Source organism: Phanerochaete carnosa (genome assembly GCF_000300595.1).
Source record: "Phanerochaete carnosa HHB-10118-sp unplaced genomic scaffold PHACAscaffold_5, whole genome shotgun sequence".
Lineage (NCBI taxonomy): Eukaryota > Fungi > Basidiomycota > Agaricomycetes > Polyporales > Phanerochaetaceae > Phanerochaete > Phanerochaete carnosa.
The window spans coordinates 2,436,214-2,452,830 of NW_006767632.1; the positions used below are offsets into that span (position 1 = coordinate 2,436,214).

General features: G+C 53.0%; 5 protein-coding genes across 5 annotated transcripts; 4 read left to right on the forward strand and 1 right to left on the reverse strand.

The window, feature by feature from the left end:
* The first annotated feature begins 74 nt into the window (after positions 1-74).
* Positions 75-1,175, forward strand: PHACADRAFT_256607 (uncharacterized protein). Its single transcript, XM_007396008.1, has 8 exons — positions 75-212; positions 266-293; positions 351-371; positions 427-495; positions 552-695; positions 745-808; positions 862-921; positions 973-1,175. The coding sequence occupies exons 1-8, from the start codon at positions 118-120 to the stop codon at positions 1,023-1,025; spliced, it is 534 nt and encodes a 177-aa protein (XP_007396070.1). The 5' UTR covers positions 75-117; the 3' UTR covers positions 1,026-1,175.
* Positions 1,176-1,669: 494 nt separating this feature from the next.
* Positions 1,670-2,116, forward strand: PHACADRAFT_96073 (uncharacterized protein; the record flags this gene model as incomplete). The annotated part of the gene is made up of 2 exons (XM_007396009.1): positions 1,670-1,864; positions 1,988-2,116. 2 exons carry the CDS (start codon positions 1,670-1,672, stop codon positions 2,114-2,116), a joined length of 324 nt encoding a protein of 107 aa, XP_007396071.1.
* A 350-nt stretch (positions 2,117-2,466) lies between these two features.
* Positions 2,467-2,825, reverse strand: PHACADRAFT_195806 (uncharacterized protein; the record flags this gene model as incomplete). Its single annotated transcript, XM_007396010.1, has 4 exons — positions 2,467-2,513; positions 2,570-2,578; positions 2,634-2,733; positions 2,787-2,825. 4 exons carry the CDS (start codon positions 2,823-2,825, stop codon positions 2,467-2,469), a joined length of 195 nt encoding a protein of 64 aa, XP_007396072.1.
* Positions 2,826-3,183: 358 nt separating this feature from the next.
* On the forward strand, positions 3,184-5,928 carry PHACADRAFT_256611 (glycoside hydrolase family 13 protein). The gene is made up of 12 exons (XM_007396011.1): positions 3,184-3,439; positions 3,504-3,757; positions 3,810-3,949; positions 4,008-4,167; positions 4,220-4,304; positions 4,365-4,558; positions 4,609-4,692; positions 4,745-4,889; positions 4,946-5,191; positions 5,243-5,374; positions 5,431-5,489; positions 5,539-5,928. Exons 2-12 carry the CDS (start codon positions 3,663-3,665, stop codon positions 5,801-5,803), a joined length of 1,605 nt encoding a protein of 534 aa, XP_007396073.1. The 5' UTR covers positions 3,184-3,439; positions 3,504-3,662; the 3' UTR covers positions 5,804-5,928.
* A 138-nt stretch (positions 5,929-6,066) lies between these two features.
* PHACADRAFT_144527 (uncharacterized protein) lies at positions 6,067-14,704 on the forward strand. Its single transcript, XM_007396012.1, has 17 exons — positions 6,067-6,334; positions 6,406-6,989; positions 7,040-7,265; positions 7,317-7,781; positions 7,836-8,036; positions 8,090-10,000; positions 10,052-10,282; positions 10,339-10,488; positions 10,545-10,677; positions 10,728-10,891; positions 10,944-11,240; positions 11,292-11,533; positions 11,584-12,177; positions 12,227-13,226; positions 13,277-14,184; positions 14,234-14,432; positions 14,488-14,704. The coding sequence occupies exons 1-15, from the start codon at positions 6,221-6,223 to the stop codon at positions 13,301-13,303; spliced, it is 6,339 nt and encodes a 2,112-aa protein (XP_007396074.1). The 5' UTR covers positions 6,067-6,220; the 3' UTR covers positions 13,304-14,184; positions 14,234-14,432; positions 14,488-14,704.
* Positions 14,705-16,617: the final 1,913 nt, after the last annotated feature.

The following is a 16,617-nucleotide window of genomic DNA, read 5'->3' on the forward strand; positions in this document are numbered from 1 at the left end:
TCTCACGTGCCCCGCGTCTAGACAAAATCAAGTCCAACCGAGCGCGGACTCTTCTGCACCAACCACCTTCGCCTGCTCAACTCCCCCACCTGTCTCAGCGCACACTCCCAGATCTAAATGGAACAAATCTCGCCAACAGCTACCGCGCGTGGATCCTCCAAGTCTACTGCTACAGGCTCCTCGTTGGAGGCCGCAGGCAGCGTGACAAAACGGTAGGCAGTGCCCAGCCGTCTCGCGTTCCGCTGTTAACCGCGTCCATTCTTAGACTGAGCCAAGAGTTGATGAACCTTATGGTGCGTTATTTACCTCTCTCCGTGTACTTGCCAACTTAATATGTTGCACTACGTTAGTTGACCTCACCGCCGGGCATTGTGAGTACAGCTCCGGATTGCTATGTCATCCCTCTCTAATTGCGGTGGTCTCTAGTCCGCGTTTCCGAAGTCCGAAGCGAACCTTTTTGAGTGGGCAGGCACTATTGAGGGTGCAACGGGAACAGTACGCGCGTATAACATACCGTGTGGAAACCGACTGACGCGTGTTACGTCCCTCAGATCTATTCTGGACTGACGTTCAAAATCTCCATTACGTTCCCACCCAATTATCCCTACGTTGCACCAACGATCAAGTTTGACACACCCTGCTACCACCCTAACGTCGACATTGTCGGAGGCGCAATTTGTTTGGACATTCTTCAGGTTGGTTTTGATTGTCACGCGCGTATATCTGATTCTGATTTCGTTCCAGGACAAGTGGTCCGCAGTTTACAGTGTCCAGACTATCTTGCTGTCTCTGCAGTCTCTTCTCGGTGGTACGTATCCTCGCCTGCCTTTGTATCGTGTACGACTCAATTCCCGTACTCAGAACCGAACAACGCGTCTCCCCTGAATCCTGACGCTGCGAACCTCTGGGACAAGCCAGATGGTAACCCTTGTATCATTTTCCATATCTGAGCGCGACTCACTGTTCATACAGAGTACAAGACTCAACTTATGAAGCACTACCGCCCTATCAGCGACGACGCATGACACGCTTCTCACGTAGACATCCCACACCTTGCATTCCCATCCATATTGCTCCTGGACTGTCGTCATACTCATAAGGATTCTATAGCCATTGTTCACATCGTCTTTGTATCATCATCTGTAGCGCGTGTATCCCGCAATCCCAGGTTCCTTCCTGACCAGCGCGGAGCTACTTTCTCGCGTACCCTCGGCTAAACTGGAGAGCGACCCCACTGTCCAACGCCTTCCGTAACATGTTCATTTACACATTATCATTCTGTCGCAGTCTTTGAAGGCGGGGAAACATTGCAGCCTATTACTGGTGCCACGCATCACAGACATGATTACATCAGCGTCCTAACAACACTTTGACGCGCCTGGCTTCTACCTCTTCACTTGCCCGCTGGCTCGAGCGAGTCGCTATCGTCTTCAACCCTTCGTTCGTTCATTCGACTGTGCATTTCGGTTGACCCGAAAGCACATTATCTTTGTCTCCACTGCCCATCTCGATCTTTGTCCGCAGGTCGTTCAAAGGAGACGAACACGTGAGTGATGGTCTTTCGCGGAACAAGCACGTACATATACGCGTGGTTCTTACACTAGCACTCCACATTATAGACGTCGCTTAGCACGCGCACCCAATTCCTGTCCAAGCATACCCTTTCAGCATGCCTCGTCGCTCTCCTCCGACCCCTCTGCGTCTCCATCAAGGCCCGCTGCCACTGCGTGGAAAGCCAAAGCACACGATGCCTTCGCTCCCTCGTCCAGCATTCCACCGGCCCATCCCCATCGCGCAGGGGCCTGCGTCGCGCCCCCGTGCTCGCTCAATCGCAGAGCAAGACGAGCCGACGCTGAACCTGCAGGTCATGGCGCCCGCCCAAATGCCCAGCCTCGCCGCCCCGGGCAGGCCGTCCTTCGGCAGCATTCGCACATCCACCGACAGCGAATCGAGCTCGCCCGTGTCCGTGAGCTCGAGGGGGACAGAGTCGAGCCCGTCGAGCCCTGCCAGCGAGCACTTCGTCAGAGGGCCCTGGGATCACTCAGCCAGCATCAAAGTATCGATTGACATCAGCGCCGTACTGCCACCTCCGAAACAGGCGGCAGTTTTCACGTAGGAAGTTAGATGTTGCTCTGGAGAGGATGTTGCTATGGAGAGTCTTGTGGCATGAAAGATGTTCGCGAGTGTGGAGTTTAGATAGGTAATGACACGGTAGCCCAAAGCAAACCTTGCGTGACACTAGTCAAGGCCTTTCTACTGCCTCATTCGCAAGTGTTTCTGGCTGTGATGCCTCCAGGTTTAAAATGATACATTTGAGAGCGAACATAAGGGTGTGATAGCCAGCCGAAGAAGCGGGTTGGTATAGCACTTGATGGAAGATCCACGAGATGGTGCTGCATGGGAAACGTGGATGTCCCTACTTCTTGCCAGACCTGGTATGTGTACGGTCAGAAAGGTTCCTGATTGTCATGATGAGAATACGCGCTTCTTGATCCCGCCTCCAGGCGGTCCTCCTGCATTAACCCGGTCATCGATAACTGCCCGGCCGTCGTGAATCATCATGACTTACCTTTCAGAGCTGCGGTATGCAATCTTATTGAGTGGCATGCTATGGCAACGTTCAAGGCGCGCACCTTTCTCGCGAGCAGCCTTTAGAGAAGCCGCCTCCTCCTGTTGTTTCTTCTTCAAGGCAAGGTCATCCTCGTCTTCACCCTTCTTTTCCTTCTTCGGGGCCTTTAAAAAGACCTTGTCAGTGGTAGCACGCACAAAAGGACGTACGGATGCACCTTCAGAGGTTTGAGCTTTCCACCTTGCCTGCCGGACATGTTGGATCGAAGCGACGAAGGAAGTGCGCTCGAAATCGGACGTAAATACGCCCACCGCGCGTGATCAGTAAACCCTAACCTGAGTTTGCGGAACACCACAAGGTCCGTTTCGAACGAATACGGCAACTCAGGTGTTCACTAGTTTGACGGTTTCTCCCGCGGCCAGACTAGCCTTTCCCCAGGTAAGCGAGAGAAGCTCAGAACAGCATCATGTGGTGTGCACTCACGTTGCCGGTTGAATAGTCGAAGCTAACTAACGGAAGAGAAGTACAACAGACTATCGCCGCAGCTCGCGCACACATTTCCTCTGGCCCCGCCTACACCGTTGCAGAGGACGAGGGCGAGGAGGACTAACCCCAATACATGTGGCGCACGAAATCGAGGGTCGATCGCGAGAGCTGTAGGCAGACAGGCAGAAGACGACAAGCCTTGGCGGAAGCGTCGAGCAAGACGTGAGGACAAGACGCCCAAATGCCAAGCCTCCACGGACTTCGGAGCACTGATCTGATCCGGATGGACTTGGCCACATAGAAATGCGTCGATTTTGGCCAGGTAGACCGTGTGCAGCGTGTACAACGCAAAGTTGGTTGCCAACCACCAGCTCACCTCGTCAGGTTGTCTCTTTCGTCCCCTCCTCTCTGGGCACTACGCTAATTTTTGTCATTCTCTCACTTGCAGGTCTCTGTGGTTCTGTACTGGCTTCGTTGAGCTCCATCTCCAGCGAGAGCTGAGATCTCCACCTTCCTTTTCCCTCACATTCGTTCTGTGGACCGTCACACACCCGTATCTTTATTTTTTATACCCACCGTCTACTTATTTGCGCCCAAGCACAGCACCATGCTACCTCTCGCGCACCTTTGCCTATACCTTTCCGCTTTAGAAACCGTGTTTGCTGCGATAGCGGAGCAATGGAAAAGCCGTTCCATCTACCAGTGAGTATTCCGCGTGTGCCCGACATCCACATCGCTCACCGACCGGTTTCAGAATTATTGTGGACCGTTACGCGTTACCACAGGGTGCGGATCTAACAAAGTGTAATCCCGCAGACCAGACGTGGTGTGGTGGCACCTGGAACACCGTTCGTGAGAACCTGGACTACATTCAGGACGCTGGGTTCACAGCTAGTACGTTCACAACGCCGCTGTCCGTTCATTACTCGGTCTGAGCGAGTGTCTTGTGCAGTCTGGATCAGTCCCGTGTCGCAGAACTACGAAGGCCCGCGCACTGCCTACGGCGATGCCTACCATGGTTACTGGATTGCGGACGCGTCAAAGCTCAACGCCCGCTTCGGGACGGCCGATGATCTCATGGCTCTTTCTAATGAAGTGCACCGTCGCGGCATGTGAGTACGCGTTGATGAAATATGTTCCTGCCCCGTTAATGTCGGTTGAAAGGTACCTGATGGTGGACGTCGTCGTAAACGATGTTATGTCCACGTCTCTCACCCCGGACTTATCCAAGTACATGTTCAAGGAGCCGGTGAGAGATACTCCGCCACGCATGACGTGCAGAAAACTCTGACCGGAGTGGTTTATGAAGTCGCAATACCATCCGTACTGCGTCGTTGATTGGAACAACATCACTAGCGAGCAAAATTGCTGGCTTGGTGACACTAAGGTTCCCCTTCCGGATCTGAACACCCAGGACCCCACCGTCGTCTCTGGGTTCAGCACGTGGATTAAGTCGCTTGTTGAGACCTACAAGATTGACGGCCTTCGCATTGACGCCGCCAAGTGGGTGTCACCTGTTTGTCTAATTTGACGATAGCTGATTTTATGCGCAGGCATGTCGACGCCGAGTTCTGGCCGCAGTTTTGTGGCGCCGCTGGCGTATACTGCATCGGTGAAGTCTTTGGGGACGACATCGAGTGCGTCAGCTACTGGCTCCCGACATGAGTTTGCCCTAATCTTCTCGTCTAGCTTCGCTTCTACTTGGCAGGGCCCTCTCGACGCCATTTTGCAGTACCCTATGTACAACGCTCTTGTTGAGGCCTTTGCTATCCCTGGCCCGCAGAACATGTCTGCTATGACCGATATGATCGCCCAGTCGAAGCAGAAGTTCAAAGTATGTAGATTGCATGCGCTATCCTGTCCTATGGCATTAACCATTTGGGCTTGTAGGATACCAGCGTTCTCGGTAATTTCCTCGAAAACCAGGACTTGCCCCGCTGGCGCAACTTGTCGGTTGATCCCCAGAGTCTCTGGAACGCCATGGTCTTCAACTGGATGTCTGACGGCATCCCCATCATGTACTATGGTCAAGAACAAGACTTTTCCGGTAATGCCGACCCGTACAATCGTGAGCCACTCTGGACTTCAAATTACACCAATTCGTCTACGTACCAGTTCGTCACGAAATTGAACACGGTCGGTCTCGGCCAGCATGTGCTTGGAAGTGGGATTGATCATCGTTCATAGCTCCGCAACTTCCTTGTCAACTCCACGGACAACTGGCTTAATTCCACGACTGAGGTTCTGGCGAGCACGAATACTGGACTGGCCATTATGAAGGGCCCTGTTATTTCCATTATGACCAACATTGGTTCTCCGGTAGGTGTATTCGAAACTTGTTCGAGTACTACAGCTAACCTGCTTTGTGCCCGCAGCCCCAAAGCGTTTCTTTCCCTGTGTATACCCCTTACGCGGGAAATCTCGCCACCACTGAGTAAGATGCTGTTCTCCGTCCTGGAGTCATTTCTAACTGCCGTCCGTAGGATTTTTACTTGCTCGCAGTTCGTTGTTGGTAGCAACGGTACTGTCGAGGTACAGTACTCGAAGGGCGGCGTCCCTACGATTCTGGTCCCGACCAGTGTTCTGCAGAACTCAGGCATCTGCGGACACAATGACGTCGCTTTCCAAGTAACGAAGAGTCAGATTACCTCGTCAGCTCTCTCCAGCCTGGTGGCACGGCCTATGTCTAGTGTTATTCTTTTCGCTCTTTTCATTTTAGGATTGTTCAACAGCGGAGTCGGCCTGTGACAGTAGTGTGGTTCATTTGTGCGGATCATTCTTTTCACTCACTCACTTTGTTGCATTCTTGGGAGTAGCATAGGCATGTAAAATGATTGATTGTGTTGTCAGGGAGCGGCGGTTGCAATAGCAGCTGGTTTTCTTCGCTCAGCTGCTCCAGCAGCCCTGGGTGAGCTTGGAGTCCAGAGCGTTCGATGACTGAACATTCGTGTGAAAATGTCGACTTGGAGCGGAGATCGAAACGGGCGTAGCGTCCGCGTTTGGTAGCTGTCGGGGAGCTTGCGCTCGCCGTTGAGGGCGGTCTACGTGTTCCCCACGCCTGGATTGTCTCTTTGTCTCTCGCTCACTCTCTCAAAAACGGCTTTCGGAGGCAACGGTCCAGGTCGTCGCACAGCAGAGGCTTCGACCCGGTCCAGAACTCCTGCCATGGATAACCCCGCTAACCCGAACATACATACCATCGTCAAAGCTCAAATCGTCTTCCTCTTGTCGACCTTAACGGAGGACAACTTCGAGCGGAACCAAGTCGAAATCAGATCCGTGAGCAACCTTCTGACTACGCCTGAGGACTGAGTGTATGCTGAGCGACGCTGTGTGGGGTGTACGCGTAGCTCTCTGAACAACATGGCCTTGAAACCTACCTGCACTTCATCCGACGTCTGATCGTTCACTCTTCCTCCCGAATATCCGCCTCCTCTTCCCCCGCGTCGTTGGACCCCTCTTCCGCCCTCACCTTTCGCCTGCTAATGGAAGAAGTGCAACGTCTGGCACGCGACCCTTTTCTCGCAGACCGCTTCAGAGATGGTGTCGATAAAGGCGAGGGGGAGGCATTCCGCAACTTCGACCTGTTGCGTTTTATGGACAGAGTGGGTTTACGGCCGCTCGAGCGACTCGTTCTGGCATCTTCCATCGCAGCCGCTCCTACGCGACGAGAGTTGTCCGGGATGTCGGTCAATATCATTCGCATGGAGTTCGAGAACGCCGTCCTCTCGTTGTGCCAGCACCCATCCTTCGACCAAGCGGACTTGTCCCCAAACCAGGTCGCGAAGCTGATGTCCAATCTCCTCAGCGAGGCTCCAACCGACGGCCCCATCCTCGACGCGACCCAGCGACAAGCGCTCATAATGGCGGCTCAGACGAAGTATGGCCCGGAGATCATCATGCCTATCCTGCAGCGCATATTGCCCACCATCCAGTTCGTAATTACGCTTTGATACATGACGCTACCTGCTCATCGTTCTGCAGTCTTCAACAGAACACGACCTTGGTGCAACTGATGATTCAGCTTGGACCGGAAATGACCTGCGATCCTGATATCGCGTTAGCGGTGTTGGCTCGCTTTGGAATGACTGAGAACAGTCCGCCGCAGGACGAGCAGGTGGTGGAAATTATTTCTCAGTTGGCGCGCTTGGCTGCAGAGGGGCCTATCTCGGTCGACGTGGGCGCGCTAGTGCATGTCTTGGCTCGTTTAGTGAGCATCATGTCGGTCTGGTATCAAGTGCCTGTTCTAACGCGCACATAGAACCAGAACTTAAACTGGGCGAACGCGATCCATGCATTCGACCGACCAGATCGTCATGGCGTGGAGACGTCGACCCTGAAGCTACTCATTGCCATTCTCCTTAGCTGTCCTCTTGAGTCAGAACATCACGCAGTTTCAGGTTTCTGGCAGATTTGGAACAATTCGCTTTACCAGCTGCGCCTCCTAGATGCTCTCCTCTCTCTGCCTAGCGACACTTTCAACTTCGTGACCTTGCCTGGTCGACGTATCGTCTCCACCGATGACATCCCCGCGACTAGTCCGAGCATCAAGGCGTTGGCTGCAAACGTGCAGGTGCACACTTGGAATTCGCTGGATCTATTCGAGGTTCTTGTTGGTTTAGCGGACTCCGAGTCCTTGGAAGTCCGCAACTTCGTCCGGGAAATGCTAGACAAGGCAGTCAAGATTAGCGCAGAGATTGTTCAAATGGGTCTCTTGCAGGTGGCAGTAAGTAGTCCACGCTGTCTCGGCCGTGCAGAATTCCAAACTTACACGCATTAGGGTTTGCCCTGGGGGGAGATCCGACTTGAGTACTCCCAGCGACTGCTCACGATGTTCTTGGCAGGGCATCCTAACCATCAGCTGGTGTTCATGAGGATCTGGCAGATTGAGCCGAAATATCTCCTAAACTCGTTGCGAGAGTTCTACGAGGAGAACCCCCTGAACATCACTCGCATCCTAGATGTGGCGCAGGATTTGAAGGTCAGCTTTTCTCAATCTTGCAACGGGGAGCTGAAATACAAATTGTGGGACAGATTTTGGATCATCTCCTCGATTGCAAGCCGTTTGCGTTTGCTTTGGATGTTGCTGCGCTCGCGTCTCGCCGCGAATACTTGAATCTCGACAAATGGCTTGCGGACAACGTGACCGCTCATGGTGCTGACTTCCTTCATGGCGTCATCGGCTTCCTCGACTCGAAAATGGAAAGCGAGAAGTCAACTCGAGTTTCCGACCCTGCTGTGGAATCTCGCACGATGCCGCTCAGCCCCCAGACTATAACAATCTTCCTCCGCGTCCTCCGCGCTAATTCCAATCTCATGCACGAGAGCGACGTCGACTATTGTCTCGAAGTCCGTAATGCCTGTCTTCAGATTCACCCACGCCTCATGAACCTGATGCCCGGCACGGACGTCGAACCCGGCTTCACCGTCGTCACCTACTCTCAGGAGGTCGAAGCGGAAGTCGATTCGATCTACAAGCAGATGTACGATGAGCACAACACAATTGACGAGGTTATCGCCTTGCTGCAACGCAACAAGAACTCCAATAACCCCCGTGACCACGAGATCTTCTCCTGCATGCTGCACTTCCTGTTCGACGAGTACAAGTTCTTCCAATCGTACTACCCTCCTCGCGAGTTGGCCATGACAGGCTATCTGTTCGGGTCGCTCATCCAATACCAACTGGTAGATTACATCCCCTTAGGTGTAGCTATCCGCTACGTCTTGGATGCCCTGAACTGCCCGCCAGAAACCAACCTCTTCAAATTTGGTCTGCAGGCTCTCGTCAGGTTCGAGTCTCGCCTGCCCGAGTGGCAACCCCTGTGCCAGGCGCTCCTCAAGATCCCGCATCTCCTAGATGCGCGCCCCGAGCTCGTCAATATTCTCGGACGGGCGATTGCCATGGGCGGTGAAGGCCAGAATAATACCGCTGACTTGCGCACGCTTCCTGGTGGCACCATTCCTGAAGCACCATCAGCTTTCACCGCCGTTCGCCTAGACTTAACTGACGGCAGCCCGGAGTCCCCTGCTGAAGAGGTATCCGACAAGATACTCTTCATTGTTAACAACCTTGCCCCTTCGAACTTCGACGCCAAGCTGACGGAGATGAAGGAGCAATTTCAAGAGCAGCACTCTCGGTGGTTCGCCAATTACCTTGTGGACCAACGTGTCAGTACCGAGCCGAACAACCACCAACTGTACCTTCGCTTCCTCGACGCTCTCAATATCAAGGCGCTATTCAACTTCGTCCTGCATGAGACTTTCGTGAAGTCCGCTCAACTTCTCAACTCCGAGAAAACTCTTCAGGTGGCTTCAGAAAGAACAGTCTTGAAAAACGTTGGAGCATGGCTCGGTAGCATTACCTTGGCGCGCGATCGTCCCATCAAGCACAAGAATCTATCCTTCAAAGACCTCTTGATTGAAGGTTTCGATAACGGACGCCTCATCGTAGCGATTCCGTTTGTCTGCAAAACTCTCGAGCCATGCGCTAGGTCTAAGGTTTTCGGGCCGCCGAACCCGTGGTTGATGGCGGTCATTTCACTCCTCGCAGAGTTATACCACTATGCTGAACTCAAGCTCAACCTCAAATTCGAGATCGAGGTGCTTTGTAAGAGTCTCGACATCGACCTCGAGGCAGTCCAGGCGACGACTATTCTTCGTAACCGTCCGCTTTCCGATTCTGGACCGCAGCTGCCTGAGTACCCTAGTAACATTGATTCGCTGCCCATGGGAGGGTACGATCCGGCCCGCATGCAGTCCGACGGTCAGGTCATCGCTCTTAGCGGCGCCCGTGCCTCTGATCAGCGTGCTCTGGATGCGCACATCGAGAACATCTTGGCGAGTGTGCTACCTATGGTGGTCATCAATCCCGCTTTGGCGCCTTTGAACACCAACCAATCTTTCAAGCGTGCGATCCAGGTGGCCGTTGAGCGTTCGATTCGCGAGGTAGGCCTTAACGTATTATGCGCTTACGAGCAGCATTGATGTCGTTTGCAGATCATCATGCCGGTTGTTGAGCGTTCTGTCACGATCGCGGGCATCTCTACTCGTGAACTTGTCCTCAAGGATTATGTGACTGAACAGAGCGAAGAAAAGCTGCGTCACGCTGGCCGGCTCATGAGCCAGAAGCTTGCAGGAAGCTTGGCCCAGGTCACCTGCAAGGAGCCTTTGAGGGGAAACCTTGCTAGCCATCTCCGCGTGGTTTTGACCGAATTCGGCTTCGCTGAGGTTCGTATTGCTGTCGCAGTCCACAGCTCCTTCTCCGTACTGACACTTTCGAGCAGATTGTCTCTGAGGAAATTATCACCCTCGTTGTCAACGACAACGTCGACATTGCATGCCAGGCCATCGAGAAAGCAGCAATGGATAGGGCCGCCCTCGAAGTTGATGAGGCATTCGCCTCGCACTTCGAAGCCAGGAGGCGGCACCGCGAGGTACGGGATTCACGTCATGATGCAAACAATTATGTATACATTGAGTTCTTTTCTAGCAACGCCCTGGACAGCCGTTTTGGGACCCTGCCATCCCTGCCTCGTCGCAGTTTTCCGCTATCTTGCCCGACCCCCTGCGTATCCGGCCAATGGGCGTACAGCCCATCCAGGCGGCCGTTTACGAGGACTTTGGTATGTTGCTTCGCGTTCAATATATACGGAGATACTTACTATTGCGCTAGCCACGGATGGGAAGCGGCGCACAGGCGTGATCAGTCGCCCTGGCTCCACAGTGTCTTACACTCACAACGACCCTCTCTCGTCCATCTATAACCCTTCTCCCGCGCCAGATGCGGTTCAGGGCAGGACGTTACTGTCACATGTTGACATCATGGATAGGTTCACTGTGAGTAGCAACAGAAACAGAAATGGCCAGCATATCTAACTGGGCCGTCTAGGCGCTGATTAAAGACCTTGAGAGCGTCCTTCCTCAGCTTCCGATTCAGTCGTTAACTGCTTTGCCACCTAACCACGAGATTCGCCAGCTCCTTCGCGAAATCCTTTTCCTGGCAGCCAGCTCAGCAGATCACCAACGCACCCCGCTGTTAATGTCGCAGAAGATTGTTCAGCTTCTGTACAAAAGCAGCATGCAGCTCGGGCGCGAGATTTATGTCGCTTTACTGGACAAGCTGTGCCACTCGTTCGAAGAGGTAGCAAAGGAGGCCATTAACTGGTTGATATACGCCGAGGACGAGGTGCAGCATTCCCCCCATCTCGAGTGTTCGTATCTAACTAGTTATCTGCAGCGCAAGTTCAATGTCCCTGCCACTGTCACCCTACTTCGCAGCGGTCTCGTCAATCTCGGCCAAGAGGATCAACAGCTCGCCAAGTTCCTATACACTGAGCCCAAGCCGTCGTTGCTCAATTTTGCTGCTGGTCTGATTCGCGAATGCTTGTCGAGTGACCCACCGGTCGCTTCGCAGGCTCAGTTCGCTTACACTTTGGAGATCCTGACACAACTCGCTCAGCAAGGAAAGGCTAATGACGAGTATGCTCATCGTCCTTGCAATTAGCGTTCAGTGTCTGACTGTTGTTCAGGGTGTTGAGACTTCTTGAAGACCTGCGTGGCGTGCGCCGTCCTTCCACCACGGCACCTGACGCAGGAATCGCGCGGCAGCCCTCAGTGAAGCCTGAGAACGACTCGCTCAGGGAAAAGCTGTTTATCTGGTTCCAACAATGGGTCCACATCTACCAGCGCTCCCCGTTACCTGAAAAATCTTTCGTACCTTTCATCAGCCAGCTGACGAAGCAGGGAATCCTGAAGGCCGAGGACGTCTCTTCGTTCTTCTTCCGAGTCTGCATGGAGTCGAGCGTCAACAGCTATGTGAAATGCGTCAATTCTGGAGAGTTCGACTTCGCCTTCATAGCTCTCGATGCTTTCTCGAGACTCATCGTGTACATGATCAAGTATCACGGTGATGCTTCGGGCGTGAACAACGAGCAGGCAAAGGTGCACTACCTCACCAAGATTTTGTCTATCGTCGTCCTGGTGTTGGCGAACATGCACGAGGAGCAGGGACTCTTGTTTTCCCAGAAGCCCTTCTTCCGCTTCTTCTCCAGCCTCTTGAACGATCTTCATGCGATTGAGAGCAATCTCAGCGTCGTATACTTCCCGCTCCTGCTAGCCGTCAGGTATGTGCCATTCCTGCTGGCGCGGAAGCCTATCTAACTTGTGCAACAGTGACACTTTCAGCTCGCTCCAGCCTACCTTCTTCCCGGGTTTCGCATTCTCCTGGACGAGCTTGATTTCGCACCGGCTGTTCATGCCAAAGTTGCTACTATCCGAGAATCGCGAGGGTTGGTCTACCTTCTACAGGCTGTTGCTTGCGCTGTTCAAGTTCTTGACTCCCTTCCTGAAGGCTTCCGACCTGCAGCCTGCCACTCGGGACCTCTACCGTGGTTCTCTTCGACTTCTACTTGTCCTGCTACACGACTTCCCCGAATTCCTCAGCGAGTATTACTTCACGCTTTGTGACATAATCCCTCCCCACTGCATACAACTGCGCAACGTCATTCTCAGCGCGTTCCCACCTACAATCATCTTACCCGACCCTCACCTCCGTAACGTTAAGTTCGATTCCATCCCGGAGATGGGCCCGATACCCCCTGTGTTGTCAGACTTCTCCTCGGTCCTCAAGGCCGGAGACCTCCGCACCTATCTGGACCAGTATCTATTGAACCGTGGTTCCCCGTCCTTCCTGCCCTCGCTCAAGGACCACCTTCTTCTCTCCGAAGGTTCGACCGACAGATACAACCTTTCGCTCATGAACGCTCTCGTCATGTACATCGGTGTATCCTCCGTTGCTCAGGCGAAGGCCAGGAGCGGCAGCTCGCTCTTCGTAGCTAGTGACCCAGGTGTAGTCGCACTGCAGTACCTTGCTACCAACCTTGACGTCGAAGGTCAACATCACCTTTTGAGCGCCATGGTACTGCACTTGCGCTACCCCAATGCGCACACGCATTGGTTCAGCTCGCTCATGCTGCACCTCTTCTACGAGCTCAAGGACGATAAGTTCAGGGAGATCATGACGAAGGTTCTCCTCGAGCGCTTCCTCGTCCACCGCCCTCACCCTTGGGGAGCATTGGTCACGTTCATCGAGCTACTCAGGAACTCAAAGTACGACTTCTGGAACCACGACTTCATTCGCATTGCACCTGAAGTAACGCTTTTGCTCGAAACTGTACGTCTGCTTTTGTTTATGCTGTTGAGTATTCCTGACGTCTTGTTCAGGTCGCAAGGTCCATTTTCCAATCCTAGAGTGTTGCCGCTATCGCCGTCGCTATCTGTTTTATATATCCGTTTGTCCTCTCATGATCTCTTTGGGTTTTGTTATCATCCGCAATTGTATTCTAACAAGACGACAGCATCCCATGTGTCAAAAGGCATCAGCCAACTTTCGAACTTTGCTTACACGTCGGGTCTCGCGCATTCCAGACTACTACTAGTGCTTATCCTAAATTGTCTGTATATCCCCTGTAGTACATCTTCCTCCCGTAATCTAGAATGATGACATCCCGCCATTCAAGGACCACTGGTCTCCCCACACCCTGTAGTCGGATGTCAGTAAGTAAGCAATGTATTGTTGTCCCTACTTGCCCTGTCGCTTGTACACCTGCGGCACCCCTGGTATCCACCTCTCCAGTGAGAATGAGCCAGTCTGGGACCGTCAAGCCAGTGCGAACTGGGAACAGTCGTAATGCCCTCTCCAGAGCGACTTCGTCATTAGCATATATAACCATCATCACCGCCACGGTGGATGCTGGATGAGGGTGCAAGAACACTGCAGATGATTCTTGGTCAAGGATGCGGCCGTTGAAGGAAAGCTTGTCGCCGTTAAGGCTGAAAGGGGTCTGACTAGAAGCCAAGATCTGCTCTAGGAAAGTGTTGCTCGCATTACCTAGTACGACAATATTGCCGTCTAGAGAGTCACTGTAGAGAAGAGCTTGGGCTTCATGAGCTTCGAGAACGTTGGTGTCCAGCTTGTGGTATACGTTCAAGGAGTGAGCAAGACGTAGAGCGGCCTGAAGAGGTGCGCCGTCGCCTTTGCTCCGGATGACGAGCTGCAAGGGTGCTGGTGATTGCAGGATGGCGTACATGCGTCCCGACGGCTGAATATGGGCGTTGTCTCCAAGTGTTATCTGCGTCGCGTGTAAGAGCGACCTGCAAGTGACCGATGGTCAATCTCACCTTCCAAGTGCCGTCAGTGCTTCTGCTGACCTCAATGTAAGGGGAATCGCCGTAGTACTCTGGGAAGGCCAGTGCTTGGTCACCGATCACCAGAGCAGACGCAAAGGAGATAGTTCTTGTGTGGATTGAGAACACTCGAACATTGTGGGGTAAGACTTTGACTGCGCCTTCAGTCGAGGTAACAGTCAGACGGGCCAGGCTATTCACAGATGCATGTTAGTAGCATGACGGGTGCAATAGTGACAGTGACATGCCGCCCGGGAGTCTCGAGGACAAGAACTCGCCATCCATGTAGCGAACCACTTTCGGAAGGAATAGCCACCGTCAATGTGAACGATTGAGATTGAGGGCGGGTCAGACCTGAGTTCAACAGGGATTTGTCAATGAAGGCTTGCGTCCCGCCATCCTCGAATGCAGCCTGATAACAATGGGGCTGTCCAGGGTCCTCCCTAAACCTGTGTGCCGATATTCAGAATTTCTTCTGTCATGACTAGATGCGGTATACATACGTCACGTTCGCGCTTGGGCTCCAGGACCTGAGCGTATCAACAAGAGCGCGGGAGTGCCACACTGGAACATTTTCATCGTCGCCACTACCTGACGTTGACGTTATCTCCAACGCCTTAAGTACAAAAACTTACCCGTGAATAGCGAGGATAGGTGTGTCCACGAGGTTTGAAAGGAAGAGATCGTTGTCATCCGCCGTCAGAGCAGACTCTAGCACCGACTTCATGAAAGGGTCGACGAAGTGGGCTGATCTGCACATTTTAAATGAATATTATGCTCCTGCCTTTCGAGCCAAGTGCCACATACCTTGAGTGTAGTAGCGGCACATATGCCTGAGACTTCACGTACGCGGCGACAGGAACAGCTTAACAGAAAGCAATTTAGCCCCGCGCGACAAATATAGGGGAGAGAGATAAACCTGCCACCACTCTGTCAGGGTATTTGCTGGCTACATGCCAAGCTCCTTGACCGCCGTTGGAATGACCAAGGAGAACGACACGGGTATCTGGCGGAAAGTTCCAATCCCTCCAGCGAGCGTTATTGCGGAGGATGGTGGACAGAGCGGTAAGAGACTGCCATGCTTCGGTGGTGCTGGGACCGTGCCAATCCAGGCCCTGTGAAGGTAAGCCTCAGCAAATTTTTGTTACAGAACCTTAAATGACACACCCATTCCGTCCTTCCAGTTGGGACTACCAGCCAGCTGCGAAGCTGTCGAGGTGGCGCGCATTGCCAGAATGCTAAGTCAAGGACAGGTACACCGGCACCATCTTCGATGATTCAGCCAAATTCGTAGAAAAGAAGCAGAGTGAGGTTACGTACGTAGGAAGAGTAAGGGTGGCAGTGTCTCTTCGCGCCTGTTCGCCTCCTTGGGTGGAACTGCGACGAAAGCAGTGGGCATCGATGTCGCGAAGAAGTAGGTCGTCAGAATCCCTGTAAAGTTTTCCGCGTTCCACCTAGGAATTTGTCTCACAGGGAGATTGACCGCAAGTTTTATCGTCTGTTCAGAATTCGAGGCTGTGATCTCTACAGGAAGTACGGGGCCGTCGAAGGCTTCAAACTGAGAGAGGATAATAGGCACTATGCGAGTTTGCGACGGAGCGATGCGAGTCTCTCGCAGCAGAGAAATAGCTACCCCCTGTCGAATCCAACATTAGCCATGTAAAATGTTCCTCCGGCATCCACCCACCCTCGTGGAGAAGTCATCCCGAAGCTTAGCTTCGACAACTGTCCACCAGCCATTTACGCTTTGGATACCGACTCCGACTGCTTCGCCGAAAGCCCAACCGTCTACGAAAGTGGGCATGATGTCGTGATCATCAGAGCGTTTTAGAATATGCTGAGGAGCTTGTATGTCCACCGAAAAGGTGATAGATAGCTTCGGGACCTCGGTTCCCCAGCGAGTGGGATCCCCAAACAGCCTAATCTGTAAGGCGTTAACAGAGTCCATACAGAGCAACTAAACTCACCTCGTAATCACCACTGAGGAATAGTTGATATGTAGTGGGTCTGTCAATAAAGGGAGGGATGGGTAACTGGACGACATTTGGGGGCGATGCTTTCATCGCGTAGATATTTCCGGCGTGCCATATAGGTGTGAATGTGCCCGCCTGGGGTCCTGGATGATCCGTGGAAGGCAGTATCGCGAAGAAGGATCCTTGAACGACATTGACGAGAAGGTTAGGAGGGCCACGAGATTGGAAAAGCCTGTTGGACGGAGGATAGACAGTGATGGTGGTTCGCAGAAGTGTGTGATGTTGCAACGCTGCCCACCCTTCTGTCGCGCGAATTGAAGCCCATCTGAACCATGATATTGAATGGCATGACCAATGCTCTCTCTACTTTTGCTCACCTCACGTCGGGAAACGAAACTTCCAATA

Excerpts from the sequence above, each read along its gene's own strand:
- PHACADRAFT_256607 (XM_007396008.1), top strand. The coding sequence starts at position 118 with ATGGAACAAATCTCGCCAACAGCTACCGCGCGTGGATCCTCCAAGTCT. Across the intron at positions 372-426 it reads TGACCTCACCGCCGGGCATT|TCCGCGTTTCCGAAGTCCGA; the intron begins GTGAGTACAGCT and ends GGTGGTCTCTAG. Across the intron at positions 809-861 it reads TCTGCAGTCTCTTCTCGGTG|AACCGAACAACGCGTCTCCC; the intron begins GTACGTATCCTC and ends TCCCGTACTCAG.
- PHACADRAFT_144527 (XM_007396012.1), top strand. The coding sequence starts at position 6,221 with ATGGATAACCCCGCTAACCCGAACATACATACCATCGTCAAAGCTCAA. Across the intron at positions 6,990-7,039 it reads CGCATATTGCCCACCATCCA|TCTTCAACAGAACACGACCT; the intron begins GTTCGTAATTAC and ends ATCGTTCTGCAG. Across the intron at positions 10,001-10,051 it reads TTGAGCGTTCGATTCGCGAG|ATCATCATGCCGGTTGTTGA; the intron begins GTAGGCCTTAAC and ends TGTCGTTTGCAG.
- PHACADRAFT_256611 (XM_007396011.1), top strand. The coding sequence starts at position 3,663 with ATGCTACCTCTCGCGCACCTTTGCCTATACCTTTCCGCTTTAGAAACC. Across the intron at positions 4,559-4,608 it reads CTTCGCATTGACGCCGCCAA|GCATGTCGACGCCGAGTTCT; the intron begins GTGGGTGTCACC and ends TTTTATGCGCAG. Across the intron at positions 4,890-4,945 it reads AGTCGAAGCAGAAGTTCAAA|GATACCAGCGTTCTCGGTAA; the intron begins GTATGTAGATTG and ends TTGGGCTTGTAG.